Consider the following 22,154-nt stretch of genomic DNA (forward strand, 5'->3'; position numbering starts at 1 on the left):
AAAATTCGTTCTTCATTTTTAATTTTTATAGATAAAAGTACTAGATAATATACTTAGTAGGAACGTCAACAGGATCCAGGGGGGTGCGTAATAGCGTGGACGTGAACTCTTTTCATGATCGCAGACTATTACTGCGCACGATAATATTAGCAATCGTATTTTTTAGAAAGTGCGATTAATTTAATTATTGCTAAGGGGGATATTAGATTATCATAATATATATTGGATCCCAGATCATTGAGTCAATTATATTGGATAATGTAATATAGACATATGATTCATTTCTTCCTTGATCATAGATTTTTGACATTTGCTGAGAGATTGGATCCAATACGGTCATAGAAATAGGTGTTGCCAGTTATTTAATATAAAAAAGAGTTTTAATTTCTTGTTCGTTAATATGTTTCAAATAATGTAATGTTATTATTTTTCTAATTATATACTTGGATAATCTTGCTGAAATAACAAAAAACAAGTCATATTAAAAATGACGATGTCTTTTGACAAATCGAATACTCTGAGATCTAGTAACCCTGACGTCAATACCTGTCAGCGTTAGCGCTCTCCATTGGCTATTGAAACCACATATTATGACGTAAAATAGGATCAATGAAATATGATAATGTAATATGCAGATATGATCAAATGATCATATATATTGGATCCTATATATGATCATAGAAATGATCCAATATAAATGATAATGTAATACCCCCTCTAATGGGCATTAAACAATTAATTATTATTGCTAATGCTATTTTTACCAACACTAGCCGCTACCGTGCACAGGAATACGCGTAATTGCATTCCAGTGACTGTTTACATTAATCCTGTGTAGCAATTCAGCGCTGCATTGGACTCATTAGAATAATGTAAACCAGCCCTAACTCAATCGGAAAGCGGAAAGGAAAGCCTATATGTATATGTACCCTAAATTTTTTATCTCAACTCCACAGGCTTAATAAAGCGCCCCATAAAAGTGTAGCCCTTATCGCCCTTACCAGATATTTTGAACCTTTGGCACGGCGCCAGCCACGTGGATAAAATTGACTAGTCAAATATTCAACATAAAAACTGGCGAAGTGCGAGTCAGATTGTAAGAACGTTTCTGTAAAAAGTAGAGATTAGAATTACAGATACGGACTTTTTGTATGGAACTTGGAAACCTCTTGTATGTTGTTTTGTTTTTACTATTTCTCATTAAAACGACAATAAAAAAAAACAATCATTGCAATAAAAATTGCAATGATTGTGTTTTTTTCTTTAGCTTTTACGATTTACCAGGCAAAGCTTGGCATTTGGCAATACACTATACAGACAGGCGAGTCTCAGTAATTGGTTCCGTTTTTAAACTAGGCACGGAATGTCAATAAACCTAGTTAAAATATTGTACGCATTTCCTCATTGATGTTTTTGGCTTGCTTAAAAGATTGTCTTCGTATTCAGCTTCTAAAACCGTTAAAAGGTCTAGCTTTGTATTTGACTAAACCATTTTTTTAAACAAAGTAATTTCTTGCAGCATCGATTTTCTAAATCTCAGTTTAGTAGGCACCCCGTTGTACGAAAATTGTTTAAGAGCAGGTGCCAAGAGAATTTCTACGCATCCAGGTCCAATTGTCCAATTCTAATACCGTGTCATGTGCACTAAACACGTGACCGTATTAGTTATTCAATAATGCCCCATATTTCACCCCATTTATCCCCTCGATCTCACCCTCGCGGGGTAAACGGCCCCTGCGCACGAGTCAGAAACAAAATCGATAGCACACAGTCATTAACCACCCTTCGTACTGAGACGTCGTGACGTTAGTCAGTCTAGTTTTATAGCAAGTTTAATTGTTTCTCATACTGGCAACCTAGAATGCACTGGTATGTTCAGGTGTTTTCATTCGGCGTATATTGGCGGCGGCGAGCGGTTTGTTTGCGCGTACTAAAATAATTAAAAAAAATTAATGAGTGTGTCTATGGTCTGGTTGCGCAGGTTGCCGAAGGAGGAGATTGCGGCTCGGGTGGCTGCCTTCCGGGCGAAGATCTCCGAGGTTGGAGACAAGGACGTCCCCAAGGACGAGTTCGGCAGAGTGGCGTGAGTTCGAATTTAGAATTTTATTTTTACTTTTTTTACGGCCAGTATACAGTAAAGAATTTAACGATTTTGCTCTCGTTTATAGATTTGGATTTAACTTTAGATTTGAGTTTATATTTCCTAGTTACGTCAACATGGTGTTTGGCTACAGTCGTCTAAGCAAACATTAAAAGAATTCGCATCGATTTTTTGCGTTTGATCGATATTTCTGATCTCGGGCACAGACACTGCAGTTTGTTAATCGCTGATCCTAGCTATAGAAACGCTTTTTTTTCATTTTAAATATCTATGTTTAGGAATAAAACGGTATTTTGAAGTATGCCCACCACAAACAAACTTTAAGGAATATTTTATATTGCCCTGACGTTTAATCATAAATAGCACAATAATTGATCTTAATCATGGCAATAATAGATGAATATGTCCCTCTAAGGGCCTGTTTCACCACTTTCTGCAATGATATTCTATGTTACTAACGTAACTAGATTGGAAGTTTACGGTAGCAACGCGTTGCCACTTCGAAGATGCCTGCAGGCATATCTCACATACATAATGACATAACGAATATATGACTTGACATTGTCTTTTGAACAAAAAAGTGGTTACGCATTTCTGAGAATCTTTTGTAAGACATTGCTACTCTAGTATTTTAGAAACTCATTGACTTTCTGATAAAGTGCCGAATAGGCTATTCACAAATTTTTTGACAAATTCTCCATACTTCATCTGTGAAGTTAAGTGGTGAAACAGGCCCTTAGTCTAGTATATCATCGTTTGTATTTGCACATCGTGAGCCTACGCGGTACGCCACAGATTACTAAATAATAATAATAACCCCCACACCGGTTTCAGTGACGGTGGCCGGTTTCATTGAAACCAGGCCAGGTACTCAGGAGTAATTTTATAGTGCCCAAGTGTGTGCGCAGTACACAAGAGCATTCTTTATTCCTTTACTCTCATAACCCAGTGGGACGGAAGACCGACACGACTGGCGAGAGATCAGGCGCAGGACCGACTTTTTACATGCCCATCCGACGCATGGATCATCTTACTTGTCAGACAATCAGGTGATCACTGACCAGCCTGCATTGTCCTAGCCAAACTTGGAAATAACACGTTTCCAACGCGGGAATCGAACCTCCGAGTCAAGAGCCACGCACTTAACCACTGGACCAGAAAGAGAGAAGCGAAGATAGACTTTAGAGAAGATAGAGCTATCTTTTAACTAAGAGCCTGTTTCACCACTTCCTGATAAATGACGAGTAGGCTATCCACCAATTAACTTGACAGATCAAGTATGGAGAATCTGTCATAAAAGTTGTAAATAGCCTATTCGGAACTTTATCAGAAAGTGGTGACCTAAAGCTTTGAATATAAAATGTAATAAATTCAATCAGCGAATGCGGAATAATTTCAAATGAGCGTTCAAACGATTGACTGTTGGATTTCCTTGAAAAGTAATTGGAATGTTATCGCTCTACAGTCATGTGTATGTGTAGTATTGTAAAATATATTTTATAGGCTCTTTTATTGTTGTACCAGTATTAGAAATTATTTAAGGTTGCTATAATCACTTTAAGGCGTTTGCGTAAAACTGAACTTGTGAAGGCCATACTAATGTTATAAATGCAAAAGTATGTGTGTATGTCTGTGTGTAACCTCTTCACGCTTAAACCGCTGAATCAATTTTGATGAAACTTGGTATGTAAACAATTTGAGTTCCGGGAAATTTCAATACTTTTTATCGCGAAAAATGTACCGTTTCCGCGCGACCATTTTGGCGCAACGGAGTTGCGGGCGTCATCTAGTGGGTAATAAAAGTTTGTGCATTTTATGAACAATGAAATAATGTTACATAAAACATAACTGTAGATCTAACGCAGCCGTAGGCCAGCCTGGCTCGATGTTTGTCAAGTTCATCGCGCCACCTTTTTCGAGGCCGGCCACGGCGGCGTCGTCCATCATCGTTAGATCGACAGAACTGGAAGACTTTGGGGGAGGCCTTTGCCCAGCAGTGGGACAGCATAGGCTCTTAAAAAAAAAACATAACTGGTGTGGAAGAAACTTATATTTGTTATTCGAACAAAATGATTTATTTTTCTTCAAAGAGGTTAGTAAACACAAAATTAATATTAACCTTGTTTTTCCTCTCTAAAAAACTATTAGATAAAAATAAAGATGTATTTTTATCTAATAGTCCGACTGGACTAAAGACGAAATATTTTCTATTTTCTTCATTCCGCCTCTAAATTACGGCAATGAGTGACGTCCGCGGAATTTTATTCGAGACTACATGACGCCCGGAACTCCGTCGCGACAAAATTTGTTTATCGCGCGGGAACCGTAAATTTTTCCGGGATAAAAAGTATCCTATGTCCTCTCAGAGCAAAATCGGTTCAGCGGTTTCGGCGTGAACAGACAGTCGGACAGACACAGTTTCGCATTTATAGTATACGAGCTTTTGCCCGCGGCTTCGCTCGCGTTAAGAAGGATTATTATATACAAACTTTCATCCCCTATTTTAACCCGTTGGAGTTGGAATTGATCAAAATCAAAATAAGTGATAATACTTTAGGGTGTGTACGTGTTCCTTGTAGAGAGTTCACTGTAAAAGTAGCAGCGCTGAAAGACCAAATTTTTTTTTCACTTTTGTATGGGAAAACTCGTGACGCTCGGGCCCTTGCCCATACAAAAGTGAAAAAAAATGTCGTCTTTCCGAGCTGCTGCTTTCACAGTGAACTCTCTACAAGGAACACGTACAGACCCTAAAGTATTATCACTTATTTTTGTTACACACTGTATAGAAGTATATATACAGTGTGTACCAAAAATAAGTGATAATATTTTAAGGTGTGTACGTGTTTCTTGTAGAGAGTTTACTGTGAAAGTAGCAGCTCTGAAAGACGAAAAAATTTTTTCACTTTTGTATGGGCAAGGGCCCGAGCGTCACGAGTTTCCCCATACAAAAGTGAAAAAAAATTTTGGTCTTTCAGCGCTGCTACTTGTATGGGGAAACTCGTGACGCTCGGGCCCTTGCCCATAAAAAGTGAAAAATTTTTTTCGTCTTTCCGCGCTGCTACTTTCTCTCTACAAGGAACACGTACACACCATAAAGTATTTTCACTTATTTTTGTTACACACTGTATTATAGCAGTATCTTTAAACCACTAAACTTTTTTCAGATAGGAAAAAAGACGAAGTATTAAGTCAGAGCCTAAACTACAACCAAGCCTAAGATCAAAATCGCTTTAGAATTTCTTGGGTGACGATGTAACAAACATAATCATAAACCTTCGTATTTTTAATATACAATAGTGCCATTATCCTCTTCTCTATCGTCATTCGTCAATCGTTAAATCTTATCTTATATCTTTAAACGAGCAATTCTTGTATATAAATATATAATTGGAATCTCGGAATCGGCCCCAACGATTTTCATGAAATTTAGTACCTACCTATATAGGGGGTTTCGGGGGCGATAAATTGATCTAGCTAGGAATCATTTTTAGAAAATATCATTTTATTCGTGTTTTATCGAATACCGAGCAAAGCTCGGTCAAATAGCTAGTTCTTATTTAAAACGAACTCATTCCAAATCGCTGCACAGAAAATAGGAAAATCGTCAGAAAATATTCGTTATTGAATCTATCAGTCTCTTACTAGCTGTAACAACAAACAGCTAAAAATACTGTGTGTATACTGACCGAGCGTGGTTTATCCTATTACGCACATATTTATAATCCTAGGTTATACGGAAAATCGATAGGGAGCGGGGGATGTGTGTTGTGATCACCCTTTTGTATACGATGCCATTATCTATACATCTATACATATAAATAAAATTGGAGTGTCTGTTTGTAATATTGAAAGAACCTTTTTTTACTACATGCATATGAATGTTCATACGGTACATATACCCAAATAGCAATTTTTACAATTTTTGTCTGCCTGTATGTCTGTCTGTTTGTTCCGGCTAATCTCTGAAACGGCTGGACCGATTTTGACGGGACTTTTTTTGGCAGATAGCTGATGTAATAAGGAGTAACTTAGGCTACTTTTTAACCGACTTCCAAAAAGGAGGAGGATATTTTTTACTTTTTTTATGTTTTACCTATATTTTACTCCGCCGTTTGTGGACCGTGTGTGGTGGAAAATTATTTTGTTGGTGCATAAGATTTGGTCCATTTTGTTGACGCGGACGAAGTTGCGGGTAACAGCTAGTCTATCTATATAATAAGAGTCGGTTTTGGTAGTGGTGCTTTGCATGGATTTGGGCGGCTATACTTTAGCTTACTAAAGCAGAAAGGGACACTGAAAGGCTTTAGAGCTGAGGCAATATAATATTTTAAGTTTCAAATTGACGTGGATATTGCATTTTTATTAAAGATTGCGTCGCAAACTTGGATAAATATTTTTTCTGTTGAATATAGGAAGGCCAAGGGTACGGCTTATCCTAAAAAAACAAACCTACCTATGTATATTTTGTGATATGGAAATATGTAATTTTTTTTTTTCATTCTTATATTGTGGAAGAATTCGTATTTTGTCCCTTCATATGGATCGTTTGGCATGAGTTCACTCTGATATGTTGTTGGAGCTATGTGCCAAAGAAAATAAGACCGATTGTGACATTTACCCATCTCCGCCAAAAGTAGGGCTATGTTTTTCGTATGCATGTTTGTATATATTTTCTTGGCACTCTCTAGAGCAGGGGTTCCCAAACTTATTTTGTCTACCAGTTACCACCCACTTTGAGAAAAAAAAAAATTTTTGGCGCCCCCTTTCTTTCATCTACTTTTAAATTAGAGCCTCTTCACAACGCCCCCATTTTTTTTCTGGATCCAATACCGCCCCCCTCTGGCCTTTGGAAAAGGCTACTCTAGAGCCTAAACTTACTGCGTTCGAACTTGAGATAGTTGAGAGGTATCTTTAGATACGTCGTGAGAGAGACAATATAGTTAAAATGAAATAAGATGGCATCAGCGCGCCATTTCTAGTCTAGGAGCGATTAGTAAAATGCTCGCACTTCATTTTTTAGCTTTAACAAAAATACTTTTAAAAAGACACAGACTATTAAAGATTTATCGGAAAAGTTCTACAAGCCCTACGAAGGGATGCCTAAACATTAGGTATACATAACCATTCATAGACAAGTGGTATGATAGCGAGGGACACGGTCAGGTCACGTACAAAGGCACTCCGGTTATGAAGGGCCCGGAACAAAAGGAGGGTCGGTATCGATCCCCGGGGTAAGCCCGATCGCCCGAGGTGCCACTTGTAATTAGCTGAGCTAGCGCAATGTAGGTTTGTACTCAGAGGTTTTACTGTTAGGGCGTAATTTTTTGCTCGGAGCGCAGGAACGCTGCATTTTTTTCGCAGAACAAGTTTTTTTCGTGCATAATTTTTACAAATGTACAGTTTTGACGCTCAAAGCAAAGGTTTTGCTCGCAGCGCATAGTTTTTTCATCCAGCACGTAGGTTTTACTCGCTGTAAGTCACTTTGCATAGTTTTTACTCGCAGCACAATGTGTGTAGTCTGTACCATCTAGAGGGAGCACAGTTCAGTTAAGAAATTGACCAGGAACTGAGTTGACGAGAAATTGCTATCAAAAAGCTAGCCGTTTCCAATCAGCACTGGAGTTTTGAAAAGCTTTCATTAACTTCATAATAACTAGTAGCCTAGTAGGTACGATCTTTGAATCAAAATCAAAGTAACATTTTAGACTGATACATTAAGCTCTGATTTCCACATTAACAGAGTTTCCATGAGACACTTCGTAAATCAATTAGCACGCGATCATAATATGAAAATACTCATAAGCATACCCAAGGGCCAGCGATAGCAATTTCGTCATTTTATAAAAGCTGAAAGTTTTCCTGTTTGTGACCCCTATAGAGGTACGAACCCAGCAACTATGGAGTTTCGGTTGCGGTTACTTTAGGAAGTATCCAGTTCTGAAGGTCTACCTAACCTCCGATAAAGCTTTTTTTTTCTTATTTTCTACGAGAAAACTGTAGGAATCTCGTCCTTCATTGCAGCACAATAATTTTGACAGTTGCTTCCCACTACTAGACGCCCCTAAAGTATTTATTTAGTATTTATTATATATTTATTGTATATTAGACTGAGCTGTTGATCTGGCAGTGGGAAACAAATGTCATTAAGTATAGCAACTTTTATAAAATTACGAAAATCTGGCTATCGCTGGCTCTTGGGTTAAATATTATAACTATAGGAGTGTCAAACCGCGCCTATGTTGTACATAATTTCCTTGTTTTGATTTCATTTACCTAATGAACCTTTCTAATTAAGGAAGCCTGAATTTCACCGTTTAAGGTAACCGAAGCTTATTTTGTGTTATGGCATTTACCTAACCCACCCAATTAAGTTTTATCACAGAATACATAATTAGTACCTTACGGTTTTATGGTATATTTTGTATGACTTTGATTAAAAATGTTATACCTACTTACCTACTTTTAAACTGACATCCAAAAATGAGGAGGTTATATGTTCGGCTGTGGATATTTTTTACTTATAACGATTACCAAATGAAAAAAATGAAGGTATTAAAAGATAAAAAGTTGGAATTTAGAATCACCTAAGAAAGAAATATGTAAGTATGACATAATATATACTATTAAGTATGTAAAAATTTCTTGTGTGCAATGTAAAATAAAAAAATAGGAAATATATGCGTGCGTCATGCTAAAACCTACCCCTACACGCTACCCCTTATGAAAATCCGTGTAAATATTTACATTTTTAATGTCTTTCCTTTGCGATTCAGTTCCCTTTGGCCCTTTCACCCTCGGTTACTCGTATAGTATGTTCGCGTTGGGATGGCAAATGTCGAAAAAGAAATTGACCGATCAACAAGCCACGATACCCAATCGATACATCCCAATAATGTAGTCCACACTATATACAGTGTGTTAGTGTAAACATCGTTATCCTTGAAATCATCAAATGAGCCCGTCAAAATGAACAACTTTTTCTATGAGAACAACTCAAAAAAAAACGCCGTCTTCATACCCATACGGTTGCCGGATCGGCAATATGTGCCTACGGGTATGAAGACGGATTTTTTGAGTTCTCAGCATTATTCTCATAGAAAAAGTTATTCATTTTGACTGGCTCATTTGATGGTTTCAAGGATAACGGTGTTTACACTAACATCTTGTATAGGAATGTGACAAAACTGAGTGATAGTACTTTAGGTTGTGTAATATGTATGTCACCTATAATATATTTATAGAGCTTAATACTATGAAAGTAAAAGCGTTGAAGGAGTAACATAATATATTTTACTTTTTAAATGGGAAAGATTATGACGCTGGGGCGCTTGCCCTGGATATAAATCACAAAAAAAATTCTCTTTCAGCGCTGCAACATACTATATTATATTACAGTGAACTCTATAGGTACATGCGACATACACACAAAGTATTGTCGCTTCATTTTGTTTTGTCTTTGTCTGATACGTTAGTAAATTGCCTCGAGATATATGGTATAACTGTCAATTAATTATTATAATAGTCTGCTAAATGACGCCCGCAAGACGCAACTCCGTTGCGTCAAAATTCGTTTATAGCGAGAACCGTACAATTTTCAGAGATAAAAAGTAGCATAATAATATGTCCTTTCCCGGGACTCTAAGTATCTCAAGTATCTCCATACCAAATTTCAGCAGTCGGCTCAGCGGTTTGGGCGTGAGGAGGTAACAGACAGACAGACAAACTTTCGCATTTGTCATATTAGTATGGATAACATCTGTGTACATGTGGATGTTATTGTTAGTAAGAGGATTTTTTTCACCGTGTTATAAAATATTCAACTCGCTACGTGCGAGTTTTCTGGCCAATTTACCAGCTTTGATGTTGTACTTCATGCGGTCACGCCTAGTTAGAACTGAATGCGGAATGAGAAACTAAAATAAAACTGTTGATATGAAAAATGCAATCTAGTTGAAAAGAAGGAAAGTAAGTACATGAGTGAGAAGTAGGTTAAAACAATTTAAAAATTGACGTTTATTTGCATAAAATATGAAGGGAGGAGCGGGAAAATGATTTGAAATCAAAAGAATGTGGATTTTATGCATAGCCAAATATATTAGTCAAATGATAAAGTAGTTTATGTTACAAGGCAAGGGTTGTTCAATTTGGGGAAAAACGAGAAATTGTCCTTATGATATAAAATTTTAGTTATCAACTTTATCAACTCATGTCTTCAATAACGTTGAAACATGTTAGAAATAGAATAGAATTAAAATGATATTCACGAATGTCTAGAATGTACGGCCTCAATGGTGACAAATAAAAACTTGAGAGGTGTCAAGGGACACCCGAATGGAACGAAGTTATTTCTTATGTTAAAAAAACCTGTACATACGTCATAATATATAATAAGTACACCCAAGAAATTATTTAAAAAACGCCATCTACTGACGCTCAGGAATACTAACAAAGCGTCGCTGTTTGTTCTCAAAAAACGCCATCTAGTTGACGCACAGGAATACTATCAACGCCCTCTGCCCCTAGCATGCAGGTACTAATAAAAAGGTACCGTTACAACTTTTTCAGTCTAGCCCAAGGCGCAACGCGCGATAACGAACTACGTTCCAAAAACTTCGAGCACAAGCTAATAAATAATGTCAGAGAAAATAGAATGTAGCTTTTCCTTAGATATATTATTTTCGAACATTATGTTGACAAAGGAAAAGGCATACGGAAAATGGGTTGTTTTCCGGACGCTAGAATCCTCGTCGGCTTTTCTTTCGTTCATTTCCATGAGAATGTAATAAATATTACAACAGATAAATTATATTAGTCCAAGAATATTACTGTATACCTTTTCTAATTGACTTTTTTATTTAATTAAAAAGGTCTTACACCAAAAACCTTTTTGGCAATTTCTTAACAGTTTTAACAATATTTCCTTGGGTGAAATTTTGTAAGGAAAACTTTGGAAGTGTGACACAATGGCAACCACAACACTGTAAAAGCTATTGAAATATCGCATACTTCTAGACTTAAACGATTGACTTTCTAAAGACCACACAGATAATATGATAAAAGTTACATAACTAGAAAAGCTGCCAAACCATTTTTCGTAATTGCGGATGCATCAATATCATAGCTTAGAAATTGCCAATCGGCTATTACATTTGTCATGGCCTTTTAAAATAGGGCATTAGACTCAAATGCTTGTAAATTAGTGTTTGATTGGGTGCGGTTTACTATTAATAATTGTAGAAAATTCAAATATTTTATATTGATCGTGTTATTATTAACATGAAAGATTTAGTAAAAAGAAAATCTATTTTCAGTTGGGTTTAATTTAAACGTTTTAATTGAATAAAAATCGTAGACATTATGCATATTGCATAATACTGAAAAAGTCTTCTTAAATCTTGCAAAATATCGACGCTCAAAATGTGTCGCGTCGCGAATTGCGAATAATGGCTAGAGAATACAAGAGCGACGAGGGTGTCGTTGGGGTCCGGAAAGCTCTGTTTGCGCAGGGTGCGCGCGGCTGCGTACATCCTGTTGTGTCGGCAGTAGCGCCGCCGGCCCGCTCCCGGCCGCTACCATGTAGCTCGCCCCACGATGTCCGCCACCTAGTCTTCCAGCGGCCAGCCGCACTAGTTTTAAGAAACGAAGTCTTCCATTAGGTTAAGTTTAGATAAGATGCACCGTGGTAGAGCGGCGCGCCGCGAGAACGATAGGGTCGTGTTCGAACGCCTCTGGCGGGGCTCCTTCCAAACGGTGGTGGGGCAGCGACAACCCCGAGCCTCCTCCCACGATCCGATCATGCAGCCCACGGTGGCGGACGCATTAGAGCCGGCCCTCAGGACTCTCCTGTCCGGGCTCCGCGGCTGCTGCTGCAGGTGCAGCTGCGCCCAGAGGCAGCACGATAACGATTTGCAGGTCTGTCTCCCCGACGATCGGAGGAAAGCGATGCGGTCCGTGATCAGGTGCGAGTTCGTTATCTACTCTATGACGCTAGCCGTAACTTTTCCTAATCAAACACCATGTTGACTCCGATTGGTCGATAATCGATTTTACGTGCGGAGGTAACGCCGATTTACCGTTTACAGTATGGTTTTAATTGCTTTCGTTTCTTTATTGCTGTGAACATAAAAATTAATTTGGAATTTCCCTATTTTTAGCGCACTTAAGTGCTTAACAGGTAAATATGAGCCGTGTATTGTTTTGGGCTTAGTTGAGCTTTGAACGATCGTATTTTGACCACCTTAGTTGACTTAGTTCCGTCTCAATTCGTTGTTTTGTCCTTTACCTTTAGTAAAACCTTAAATTAAAGTGTAAATTGACGTTGCAGCGTACGTGAAACGCACGCAGTGGCCGAAGCTCAGCAGGAGAAGAATGCGAGGCTTAGAGACGCTTTCGGGATATCCCCGAGATTCGTGGAGGGGACCAGCTTGGACCCCGAGCGAAGAGCCAGGGAGGAGGCGCAACGATATCCGTTAGTGAGGACGCCCAGCCATGAGCGGGAGGAACGGGAAACGCATGTCGCCAAGAAGAAGAAGAAGCGAAGGTAACTGACACCTGTCAAACCGACAGTTGTTTTTTTTCAATGTCATAAGGCTTTGACTGTGCTATAATTGAGGCTTAACATTTGATCCAATATTTGTATATTTTATTTCCAGCTCTATTGTAATATTGCTGAGTTCTACTTTTTAATAATAATAAATTCATTTATTTTTCGTAAAAACGTTTGCATACTCTTGAATCGTCAATACTAGAACAAAGAATATAATCTTTTATAATAATGTAATTCCTTTTTTCAGTGCTTCTCCAGAAGCAAAGAAATCAAAGAAGAAAAAGTCTAAGAAGAATAAGAAAGAGAAGTAAGTTTTAATTTAATAATTAGTTTTAAATTTAGGTTCCCGAGTTAGAAGAAAAGTAAGTGGTAAAATTAGAATTATGTCTATTAATATTTTAGTTACTTATTACTTTTAGAGATTTTTTCATAAATTTTCTTTTTTAAATAGAATGCTGACTCTACAATTATCCAAAAGGCAAGTATAAAAAATATATTGAATATCTTGGTTATTAAAAATAATACATCCAAATATTTAATTCACCCTGTTGAACATTTCAGTCAAAGAAAAATTTTATGGAGTTACCTACATAGGTATGCATGCTTAGTGTTATTTTTTTCTGTCTCTTCAGTAATCAGTATATTATAAACATTCTGGGTCTTATTAATAAAAACATTTACTTCACACCTAATATTTTATGTTGCTCTTTGTTTTATACATTGGAAAAACAATTAGACAGACAATACAGCCATAATATGGATATAATTTAAGCATGGAGTAAGTATTTTTTTTAAATAGGGTCGTCTTGTACTCTTTATATTATATAACCTCTTTAGTTGAAATAGTTTAGTTGAAATAATATTTGGCCCACTTTGTCTAAAGCGACCAATAACAAGAGTGTACAATGTCACATTGAAATTTTTATTTGAACAAGTGGTCTTACTTCTGAAGTAATTCTAACTAAAAGGAGAAGTTTGTAGCTAACAAATGTGGTGTTTAGTTTAAACAAGTTTCAGATATTGATGCAAATTAGGCGTTATTTTCTTTTAATACACTTATCCAAATTAGTAAGGAGTAATAAGATGTATTTTAAAATGCGTGTGATAAACTTGGACAAAACCAATGTTTGGTCCTTGTTTATCAAAAGCATAACATATCCATTGTATTATTATGTCTATTTGCATTAGTCAGGGTATAAAACTCTATGGGCATCCTGCTAAGTTCTGGATAGGCTATCCACAACTTTGACAGAGTATGGAATATCTATTATATAAGTTGTGGGTAACCTATACTTCTATTATTATCAGTAAGTGGTGAAACCCTAAGAGATGTATCATCATATTATTTCTATTCAAAGTCGGGTCAACTTACAGCTATATATGTCTATTCCAGGCAGGAATCCAGCAAGAAGAAGAAGAAGCGCTCAAGGTCACCCAACACGGAGAGTTCCAGCAGCTCTGAAGACAGCGATTCCGGCAGCTCGGACGATGAGAAGGCTAAGAAGAAGAAAAAGGTAAATAATCCTCATGCCTTCTCGCTCTAACACCTCGGTTATGTATGGGTTTGGGTTTCAAAGATTAGGTTTGAATGCAACCACCTCTAAAGGTAAAACACACTAGACGGGCGTGCCTTTTACCCAGGGGCAAGCCTTGCACGCGCATGTCCGTCAGGCTTCGGTGAAGGCATTTTTTTAAAATCCTGCTGCCCCTCTCGTTCGTAAATATAAAAGAGAAGGCATTATGTTTTTAAACAATGAGAATTATCCCAGTCTGGTAGTCCCATAAATGAATAAAAATGTGACAAAATTAGGTAAAACAATCAGAAATACATAGTGATTAATTGACATATTTGTTGGTTAAAGATTTCAATAACTTCCATTAAACGCGTTATCTTGGAATCTTATCTATATTTTAAGCAAAGAAAAGGTGTCTAATGCAACCAAACCTAATCTTTGATGGGCGATGGGTGGTGTTGGGTTTTGTTTATGTCATTCGTTTAGTTTGGGAAGTCACAGTGAGACCGAGCGAGGCGACATGGTGGAACTAGCGACGTAGCACACCGCTTCCTTATTATTTTGTTTGATGATTCTCTACACATGGCGCCACACAGGAAGTTCGGACCGACGTTCCGATCTGATGTGATCGATGCGCGGAATTGGCAGGTCAACGCATTTACTATAGTTATAAGGTACAAGTTGGTAAAGAGTTGAGGTTTTAGCAAACTAAATTCAAGGTCAAAATTGCAGGTTTCTAAGAAAGTCTACGAAATTGGCTCTGTAGTTAGCGAAATGATTCTATCAGCTACATAAAGCTAGCAAAGGAACTTTAAATAATTTCATAAAAACTAGAAACAGGTGAGACATGAGACATATTTTATTGAAAGTTAAGGTTCTCTACCAACTTGTAATTTTTACCATGTGCTCGGTTAATTGTATTACGTTGATAGTCTTAAAAAAGTTGCAGTCCAAATCGCACCAGTTGCGGTTCGGAACGCAGTCTGACGCGCGGTCCGAACTTCACGTGTGCCGGCGCTCCCGGCCGTCACACCTTTGCCTACTGACATGTCCCCGACTTGATACATAGTAGATTTCATTTTTATTTCCGCCACATCTCATACGTTCCCCCGCTTAAAGGTTTTATTGCTTAAACGATTTCGATTGTGTTCGATCAAATTTAACGTATCATGAACCAGTCTTAAATGTGATTTTTGTCCTATGTTTTATTATTTTTCTGTAAATACAAGAAAATAGACAGTAAAAATTATCTGTTTAACTGTGCATCATTTCATAGGATAGCCATCTATATCTGAAGAAATAACGTGTACTGTAAGTATATCACAAAACAATAACACTCGTAAGACACTGTTAGGTCAGACTAAACGTGAATTTGCCAAAGTATTTTGTGACTAACGTCATCCGACATTGTGGAAACGGTTAGGGGTTTAATTTGTGCACAGTTTAAATGCATGGTGTTTAGTAGTCCTCTAAGATGGTGGTATGGCTAACTCGCGTGAGATGCAGGGATGCGCTTAAATCCGTGGACTAAAGACTGTGAGCATCTGAGTTATAGATCTTATAAATAATCTGAGTCTAATTTTTCCTCGTAATGTTTTATTTCATCTGTATCCCAATTCTACTATCTTAATGCAGCTTTAATGTAGCTCCGTGCGATCGTTTCAAACGAACTACAAAATGTTATTCTCATGAAATGACAAACCAATGTATGTAAGTCGGTGTAATCAGAATATAATTTTGTTATTTTGATTACTATATCAAACAAGCAACGAAACTGCATTAATATTGCTTAAAAAGTATTGATTTATTTTTAATCCCACATAAAATTATCTTTGCTGCTCAGAGTCTTTAAAAAAAGTAAATATTGGCTATGGTATGGTTGGTATGGCTCAACCGGATTTAAGCGCGATTCTGTGAAATCGATTTAAGGCGTCTTTGCTGTGTATAATGTAACTAATCCATAACATTCTCCCTCTTCTCATTGACTCAAAACTATTTAAGGATCCACGACATGTATAAACGGTTCCCACCGTTTGTTACATAAGGTACGTCCCCTTGTATTTGACTATGTTTTGTGTTATTTATTTATCTATATAAAGATAGCAAGTTTCAATAGCGTTTGGCAAAATCAATTACAAAAAAATTGGCATATTATTTACTACTTTTGTAAAGATGATTAGAAACAAAAAATGATAATAACAAAAAATAAACTAGAAATGAAACGAATCTTTGAAACTGAGCCTATTGAACTAAAATAGTTTGAATTCAATAGCATCAACGTAAGTTTTGTGTTTAAAAAATGCTATTATAAATCATACGTAAAGTAAATTATGATCTCATAGTTTTCCATTTTAATAATTTTTCTTCCTAAATATCTTTACATAAGCAGTAAATCACATGCTCAAAGTTTCTGTAATTGATTTTACCAAACGTTATAAACGATGCTAACATTTGTGCTACTAATTGAGTTACGATCAGGATTTTAAGACATTTCTGCGCTAGTGCCATCAATATAATACCAAGATCTTTATTTTATTTGATAGTTTTTTATTGCGTAGGTATTTAAGTCATGAGGATGTTATGGATAATATTAGAGTACATACAATATGTATTTGTCAGAAAGTTTTATTCAAATAAATATATTGCTTTCGTGACTAGCTTATTATATTTAAAGTATTTTAACGCCTAACGTAACGTAAAAGATTCCTGTTAGTATTGCATGCATACTAATTTAATAATTCAATTTTGTTTATTTTTAATGTTTATTTGTACCGAAATACTTTAGTCACTTCGACTGAGGGATTTCTCTGAACGGTTAAGATTTCTTTTAATTTATTTGCCGTTACCACTAGTCTTATTGTATTGGCACTGGTGTTCTGTAAACTTGTTTTACTTGGATAATAACATTGAAATATTTTTATACAGAAAAAATCAAGAAGCCGACGACATACAAGCAGCCAGCCATCAAGTCGGGAGAGGTAAGATAAATAAATGATTCTAAATACTTGAACAAGTTAATAAAAATGAAAAAATTGGAACGAAGAATTAAAACTATATCTATTACTTTACAGCTCTCCAGTAAACAGAAATAAAACCAAACAAACACAGCATCGTCCCGAAGTAACTATTGATGAAGACCCGAAAAGGAATAAAGATAAGGACACCAGGAATAGAAGACAGGAAGAAGATGCTAGAAATTCACATCTCGGAACAGACAGAAGGCGAGATGATCGTAGTCGCTCCGTAGATAGAAGATCCCTGAGCTACAGACGAAGAGACGACAGGAGGTCACCAGAATATAAACAGAAATCATACGTAACTAAAGTCGATAAAAGAAGGGACTCCCCTAGAGACGAAGAGAATGCTGCTAAACGGTCAAAACGAGACCGCCATCGGTCCGTATCCGAATCCTCAGAAGAACCCCCGAGGAAATCTGACAAAAAAGATAAAACCTCCAAAAGACCAGCTAGCTTATCGCCCCCACCTGAAAAACGAAGACGCAGGAGTCCGACACCTCAAGACACTAGAAAGAAAGATAGCTACTACAACAGAAGAGATGCTTCGGAAGAACGAGGCCGACAAAAGAGAAGAACTCATAGATCAAGAAGCGCATCACCAAATATCAGAAACAGACGCGATGACGATAGAAGAGACTACGATAAATATAGTCAGAGAAACAGCTCAAGCAACGATCGGTACAGAGACAGCAGGCGCAGAGACCAAGAGGATAAACGTAGAAGAAATAGGAGCTCCTCGCATGAGAGACGAGATACTTCTCCTGAACGACGAGATAGGTCCCCAGCATCTAAATACAAGAAAACACACGCGCGTCAGGAGCCCGAAAGATACTATAAAAACACAAAAATGCCCCAAAGATCTTCCTCGTCTGAACCCGAATCTGACTCACAGGCAAAACGCAAAGATACCAAAAGCAAAACAAAACCCAATAAGGAGTCACCGATAAAAGAAAAACGGAAACGTAGCCCAGAAGTTGTAGAAACTAGAAATCATCATGATAGCAGGAGCGATAAAAGTAAAATTACTCAAAAACCTATAGAAGACAAACGTGAATCTAGTCGATCGAGGCGCAAATCGCAGACTCCCGAAAGGTTTAGGCGCAGATCGCGCGATAGATCCAAATCTTCTAGTCCCGAGAGAACTTCAAGAAGAGACAAACAAAAGAGCGTATCTCCAAAAATCAAGAAGAAACCCGAGCGAAGAACGTCCTCACCGAAAGCGTCCAGACACGATAAAGATCGCACCGACCATAGAGAATCTCATAAAGACAGATCGAGGTCCCGATCCAACCGCCGCAGCCGCAGCACCTCTAGCCTAAGCTACTCCCCCGCTAGACGAAGCCCCGAAAGATACAAAGATATCATAGAAAAGTTACCAGAAAAAGACAAGCGAAAATATATCAAGTCGCCGTCGGATCTGAATCCCAAAAAGAAAAAAACCAAGGAGTTGATGGAAAACTACAAACCGAAGACGGTCTGCATGAGAAGTTCGTCCAGCGAAAACGACGATTCCGAAGACGAGACGGAATTTCTCAGATTGGACGAACGCAATCGTCAAGAGAAACTAGATATCAAATATCTGACGAAACTCAGAGAGGAGATGACACAAATAGCGAAGAACGAGGCAGCAGAGAAAGAGACGAACGGACCGTCCACGTCGAGCGCGGCGAAAGAGAAAGAAAAAGAAAGCCCGAAGAAAGATAGCAAAGTTAAAGACAGTCCCATAGTGATCAACGACAAGTCCAAATCTCCCGTTCAGATAAGTCAAAAACTGGAGTCGCCAAAGAAAAGTCCGGTAAATGTGGAGAGCTCGCCGGAAGTGAAGAAGCGTGCACGCAGCGGTTCGCGCCGCAGTTGGTCGCGGTCGTCGTCGCGACGGTCGCGGTCGCGCAGCAAGACGCGTGGCAAGTCGCGCAGTAAGTCGCGCAGCAAATCACGCGGCAAGTCGCGCAGCAAGTCACGCGGCAAATCGTGCAGCAAGTCACGCGGCAAGTCGCGCAGCAAGTCACGCGGCAAGTTGCGCAGCAAGTCACGCGGCAAGTCGCGCAGCAAGTCTCGCGGCAAGTCGTGCGGTAAATCGCGCTCACGGTCGAGATCGCGGTCCCATACGTCGCGCTCCAGATCCAGATCGTACTCGTCGTCAAGGTAAATAATTATTATTATGTATTACTTATAATACTACAGTTGACCGTAGATAAGTCATTTTTTTAAATAACGTTTTGGCAATAGTTGTCGCCCGTATTTGTTATTAAAGTATTCCTGGTTTATCATAAATTCTCGAAATTCTCACTCTAAACAAAAGTATCATCGAAGAAATTAATAGGCAGTTGAAAAACCCACGTCATTTGGTCGGAGGCTGAGTTTGACAGACCCCGACCAAATTACGTAGGTCCCTCATCTGCCTATGAATTAACTTCTCTGATAGTACAAAACGGCATGGTCTCCCCCATGCCATGAAGTAAACCTAAAAAAAGAAGATAATCGTTTACATTCATTAAAAAAAACATTTTCCAGGCGTTCCCGGTCGTCGCGGTCCAGCTCGTACAGCAGCCGCAGCTCCTCCCGCTCGTCGCGCAGCTCGTCGCGATCCACACGCTCCTCGAGGTGAATAAATTAACGTAAAATATGTAGACAGGGAGTTTGAAGGGTATTGAATTATAAGTGGTCGAGTTTATGTTCACCAACATAATCTAATATCAGTTACAACATATTATTGAAATTTGACAATTCTCTCAAAAGTCACTACTGACTTATAAACCTACATACTGTAGTATAAACGTACAAACTTACATGTAAGCGTACGTACAATCGTACAAACTGACGTTATAAGCGTACATAGGACGATGACGGGCGTGTACGGCGAGTACCGGTCGCGGTCGCCGTCGATCCCACGCCGCGCCGGCTCGCCGAGCTTCCTCGACCGACGCCGCATCACGAGGTAGACTCGTGTGATGTGCTTTAGGCGTTTTTTTTAATTTAATCAGTGTGCTGCGTAGTAACATTTTTTTTTGGTGAGTGCGAGCGGGTGATCGATCGAAAGTATTCAGTATAACATCTGTGTCTATGCTATAATATACTAGGTGTACCGTGTATCGAAACGTAGTGATAACACTTTAGGGTGTGTATGTTTTCCTTATAATATAGAGTTCACAGTGAAAGTAGCAGCGTTGAAAGAGCATTTTTTTTCATATTTTTTAAAAAAGATTAAAATATTTACTCTTTCACCGCTGCTACTTTCATAGTGTACTCTATATAGGGGACTTATACACACCCTAAAGTATTATCACTTAGTTTTGTTACATTCTGTATAACATAGACCGGCAGTGTGCTACTGAAACACATTTGTATAGTTGTCTTATGTAACGCTAATAGTAACCACATGTTATACTATCGCTGTATTCGGTTGCCCGTTAGTGCTGACTGCTGTTCTTTAGATGTTGTATTTACTAGGATTTTTGTTTAACCTGTGTGATTGCGCCACGTAGTAACATATTGATGTTTTCGATAGATTTAATTATTTTTAATTATTTTTCGCTTGACTTTTTATATTAACACAATGTCACTCTGGGTTCATTAACATATTTGTCCCAATATTTTCTTTTCAAACCAAATTATATGTCTTCAATTTCTTCTGTGTTGAAATGTGAAAAAAAACTTCGCATCAAATGCCGCTTCCAAAAAAAAAAATGATCCCTCTAAAAAAACTTAACAATATTATTTTTGAATGATTTTAAATTATTAATCTTTTTACATGTCAATTTCTACATTTACATTCAAAGATTTCAGTACTAATTTGTTTTAATATTGTGTGATACACCTAATATTTTTTATCATTTCGCTTTATACATAGTGATGCATTTATTGTGTATCCCTTGGGTCAAGTCTTTAGCTAAACATAACAAACACCAAACAAAATTGTTTCCTTTTACCAAGAAACAAACACCGCTCGCTACATACATGTAATGTATAAATGCATCGCTATCATCATATTTTCATTTGCTTGTATTATATGTATATTTTTCTTTTGTTTATAGAAAAAAATCACGAAAGTATAGCACGAGTTCAGAAGACACGAGTAGTAGCTCCGATTAGTGAAGCTTAGGTTTAAGTTATAAGTTTGACACCCGCTATTATACATATTGTATAGACTTTCTTATTACATTCACTCTAATAAAAAATTAAGAGAACATTGCGTTTGTTGTACCAAATAATTCCATGGTTTGTGCTTAACTAATTAACTGGGACGCATGAGTGAGGCCGCGGCTTCGAATTTTGCGACGCTGTGGCGGCAAATTTGAGGCTTCGGCCTTAGTGTTAAGTATTAACACATAACAAGGGATTGTCACCAATTTTAATTTGTAAAATTGTAACTTTGTTTCAAATTACATTGCAGTCTTGATAAGTAAGCCTAACCTTAATTATATTAAATTTACGCTCGCAAAATGCGTGCACGTATGGCGTATACGTACGCTATGACGTCACTAATGTTTATAAAGGTGCTTTAATAAGTAGTAACACTCAATTCTTAAGACTGTTAAAAACTTAACATAAGAGCATTTATTATTAATTACAAATAAATATAAATTAAATATTTATTTTTCCGTAGCGCTCCCATTATAGATCTTACGTATCCGTCAAAGAAATACAAGTTTAGAAGACGATGAATGGAATAAGAAATACGAGAAACCCGTACTGTGTGATGTAAAATGACTCTAGTGTGTTTTTAATTATAGTTTTGTGTTATTAAATTTTATTTTAATTTTACATTTTGTTTTTTTTTCTTGCATGGTAGAAATTTTAGTGCTATTTGAATGTGTGAGTATTCGGTAAGTATTTTTGTAAGTTTGAATAGTAGTGCACCCCTTTATTTCTTCAAATCTTTGTAATAAATATTTTAGATGAGTTAATGTTTTAAATATTTAAATATTACTAAGAAGTTAGTAAATTTTCATAAATTACATAAACGTTAAATGAAA

General features: G+C 37.4%; 1 protein-coding gene across 13 annotated transcripts in view; it reads left to right on the plus strand.

Annotated features, from left to right (window-relative positions):
* The window catches only part of LOC121731919 (serine/arginine repetitive matrix protein 5), a 33,901-nt gene that overhangs the window by 11,123 nt on the left and 624 nt on the right, over positions 1–22,154 (plus strand). The window contains exons 3-14 of one of the 13 annotated variants that reach the window (XM_042121608.1): positions 1,982–2,083; positions 12,426–12,641; positions 12,895–12,954; positions 13,099–13,125; positions 13,209–13,241; positions 14,041–14,161; positions 17,087–17,139; positions 17,233–19,323; positions 19,693–19,782; positions 20,018–20,116; positions 21,572–21,580; positions 21,785–21,942. In XM_042121608.1, coding sequence (XP_041977542.1) covers positions 1,982–2,083; positions 12,426–12,641; positions 12,895–12,954; positions 13,099–13,125; positions 13,209–13,241; positions 14,041–14,161; positions 17,087–17,139; positions 17,233–19,323; positions 19,693–19,782; positions 20,018–20,116; positions 21,572–21,580; positions 21,785–21,842 — 2,959 coding nt within the window. In that variant the 3' untranslated portion in view covers positions 21,843–21,942. Of the gene's footprint in view, positions 1–1,808; positions 1,870–1,981; positions 2,084–11,523; positions 12,061–12,425; positions 12,642–12,894; positions 12,955–13,098; positions 13,126–13,208; positions 13,242–14,040; positions 14,162–17,086; positions 17,140–17,232; positions 19,324–19,692; positions 19,783–20,017; positions 20,117–21,212; positions 21,363–21,571; positions 21,581–21,784; positions 21,943–22,154 lie in introns of those variants that run through there. The other 12 variants (XM_042121613.1, XM_042121612.1, XM_042121616.1 and 9 more) reach the window with 12 other exon arrangements.

This window comes from Aricia agestis, chromosome 11 (assembly GCF_905147365.1).
Source record: "Aricia agestis chromosome 11, ilAriAges1.1, whole genome shotgun sequence".
Lineage (NCBI taxonomy): Eukaryota > Metazoa > Arthropoda > Insecta > Lepidoptera > Lycaenidae > Aricia > Aricia agestis.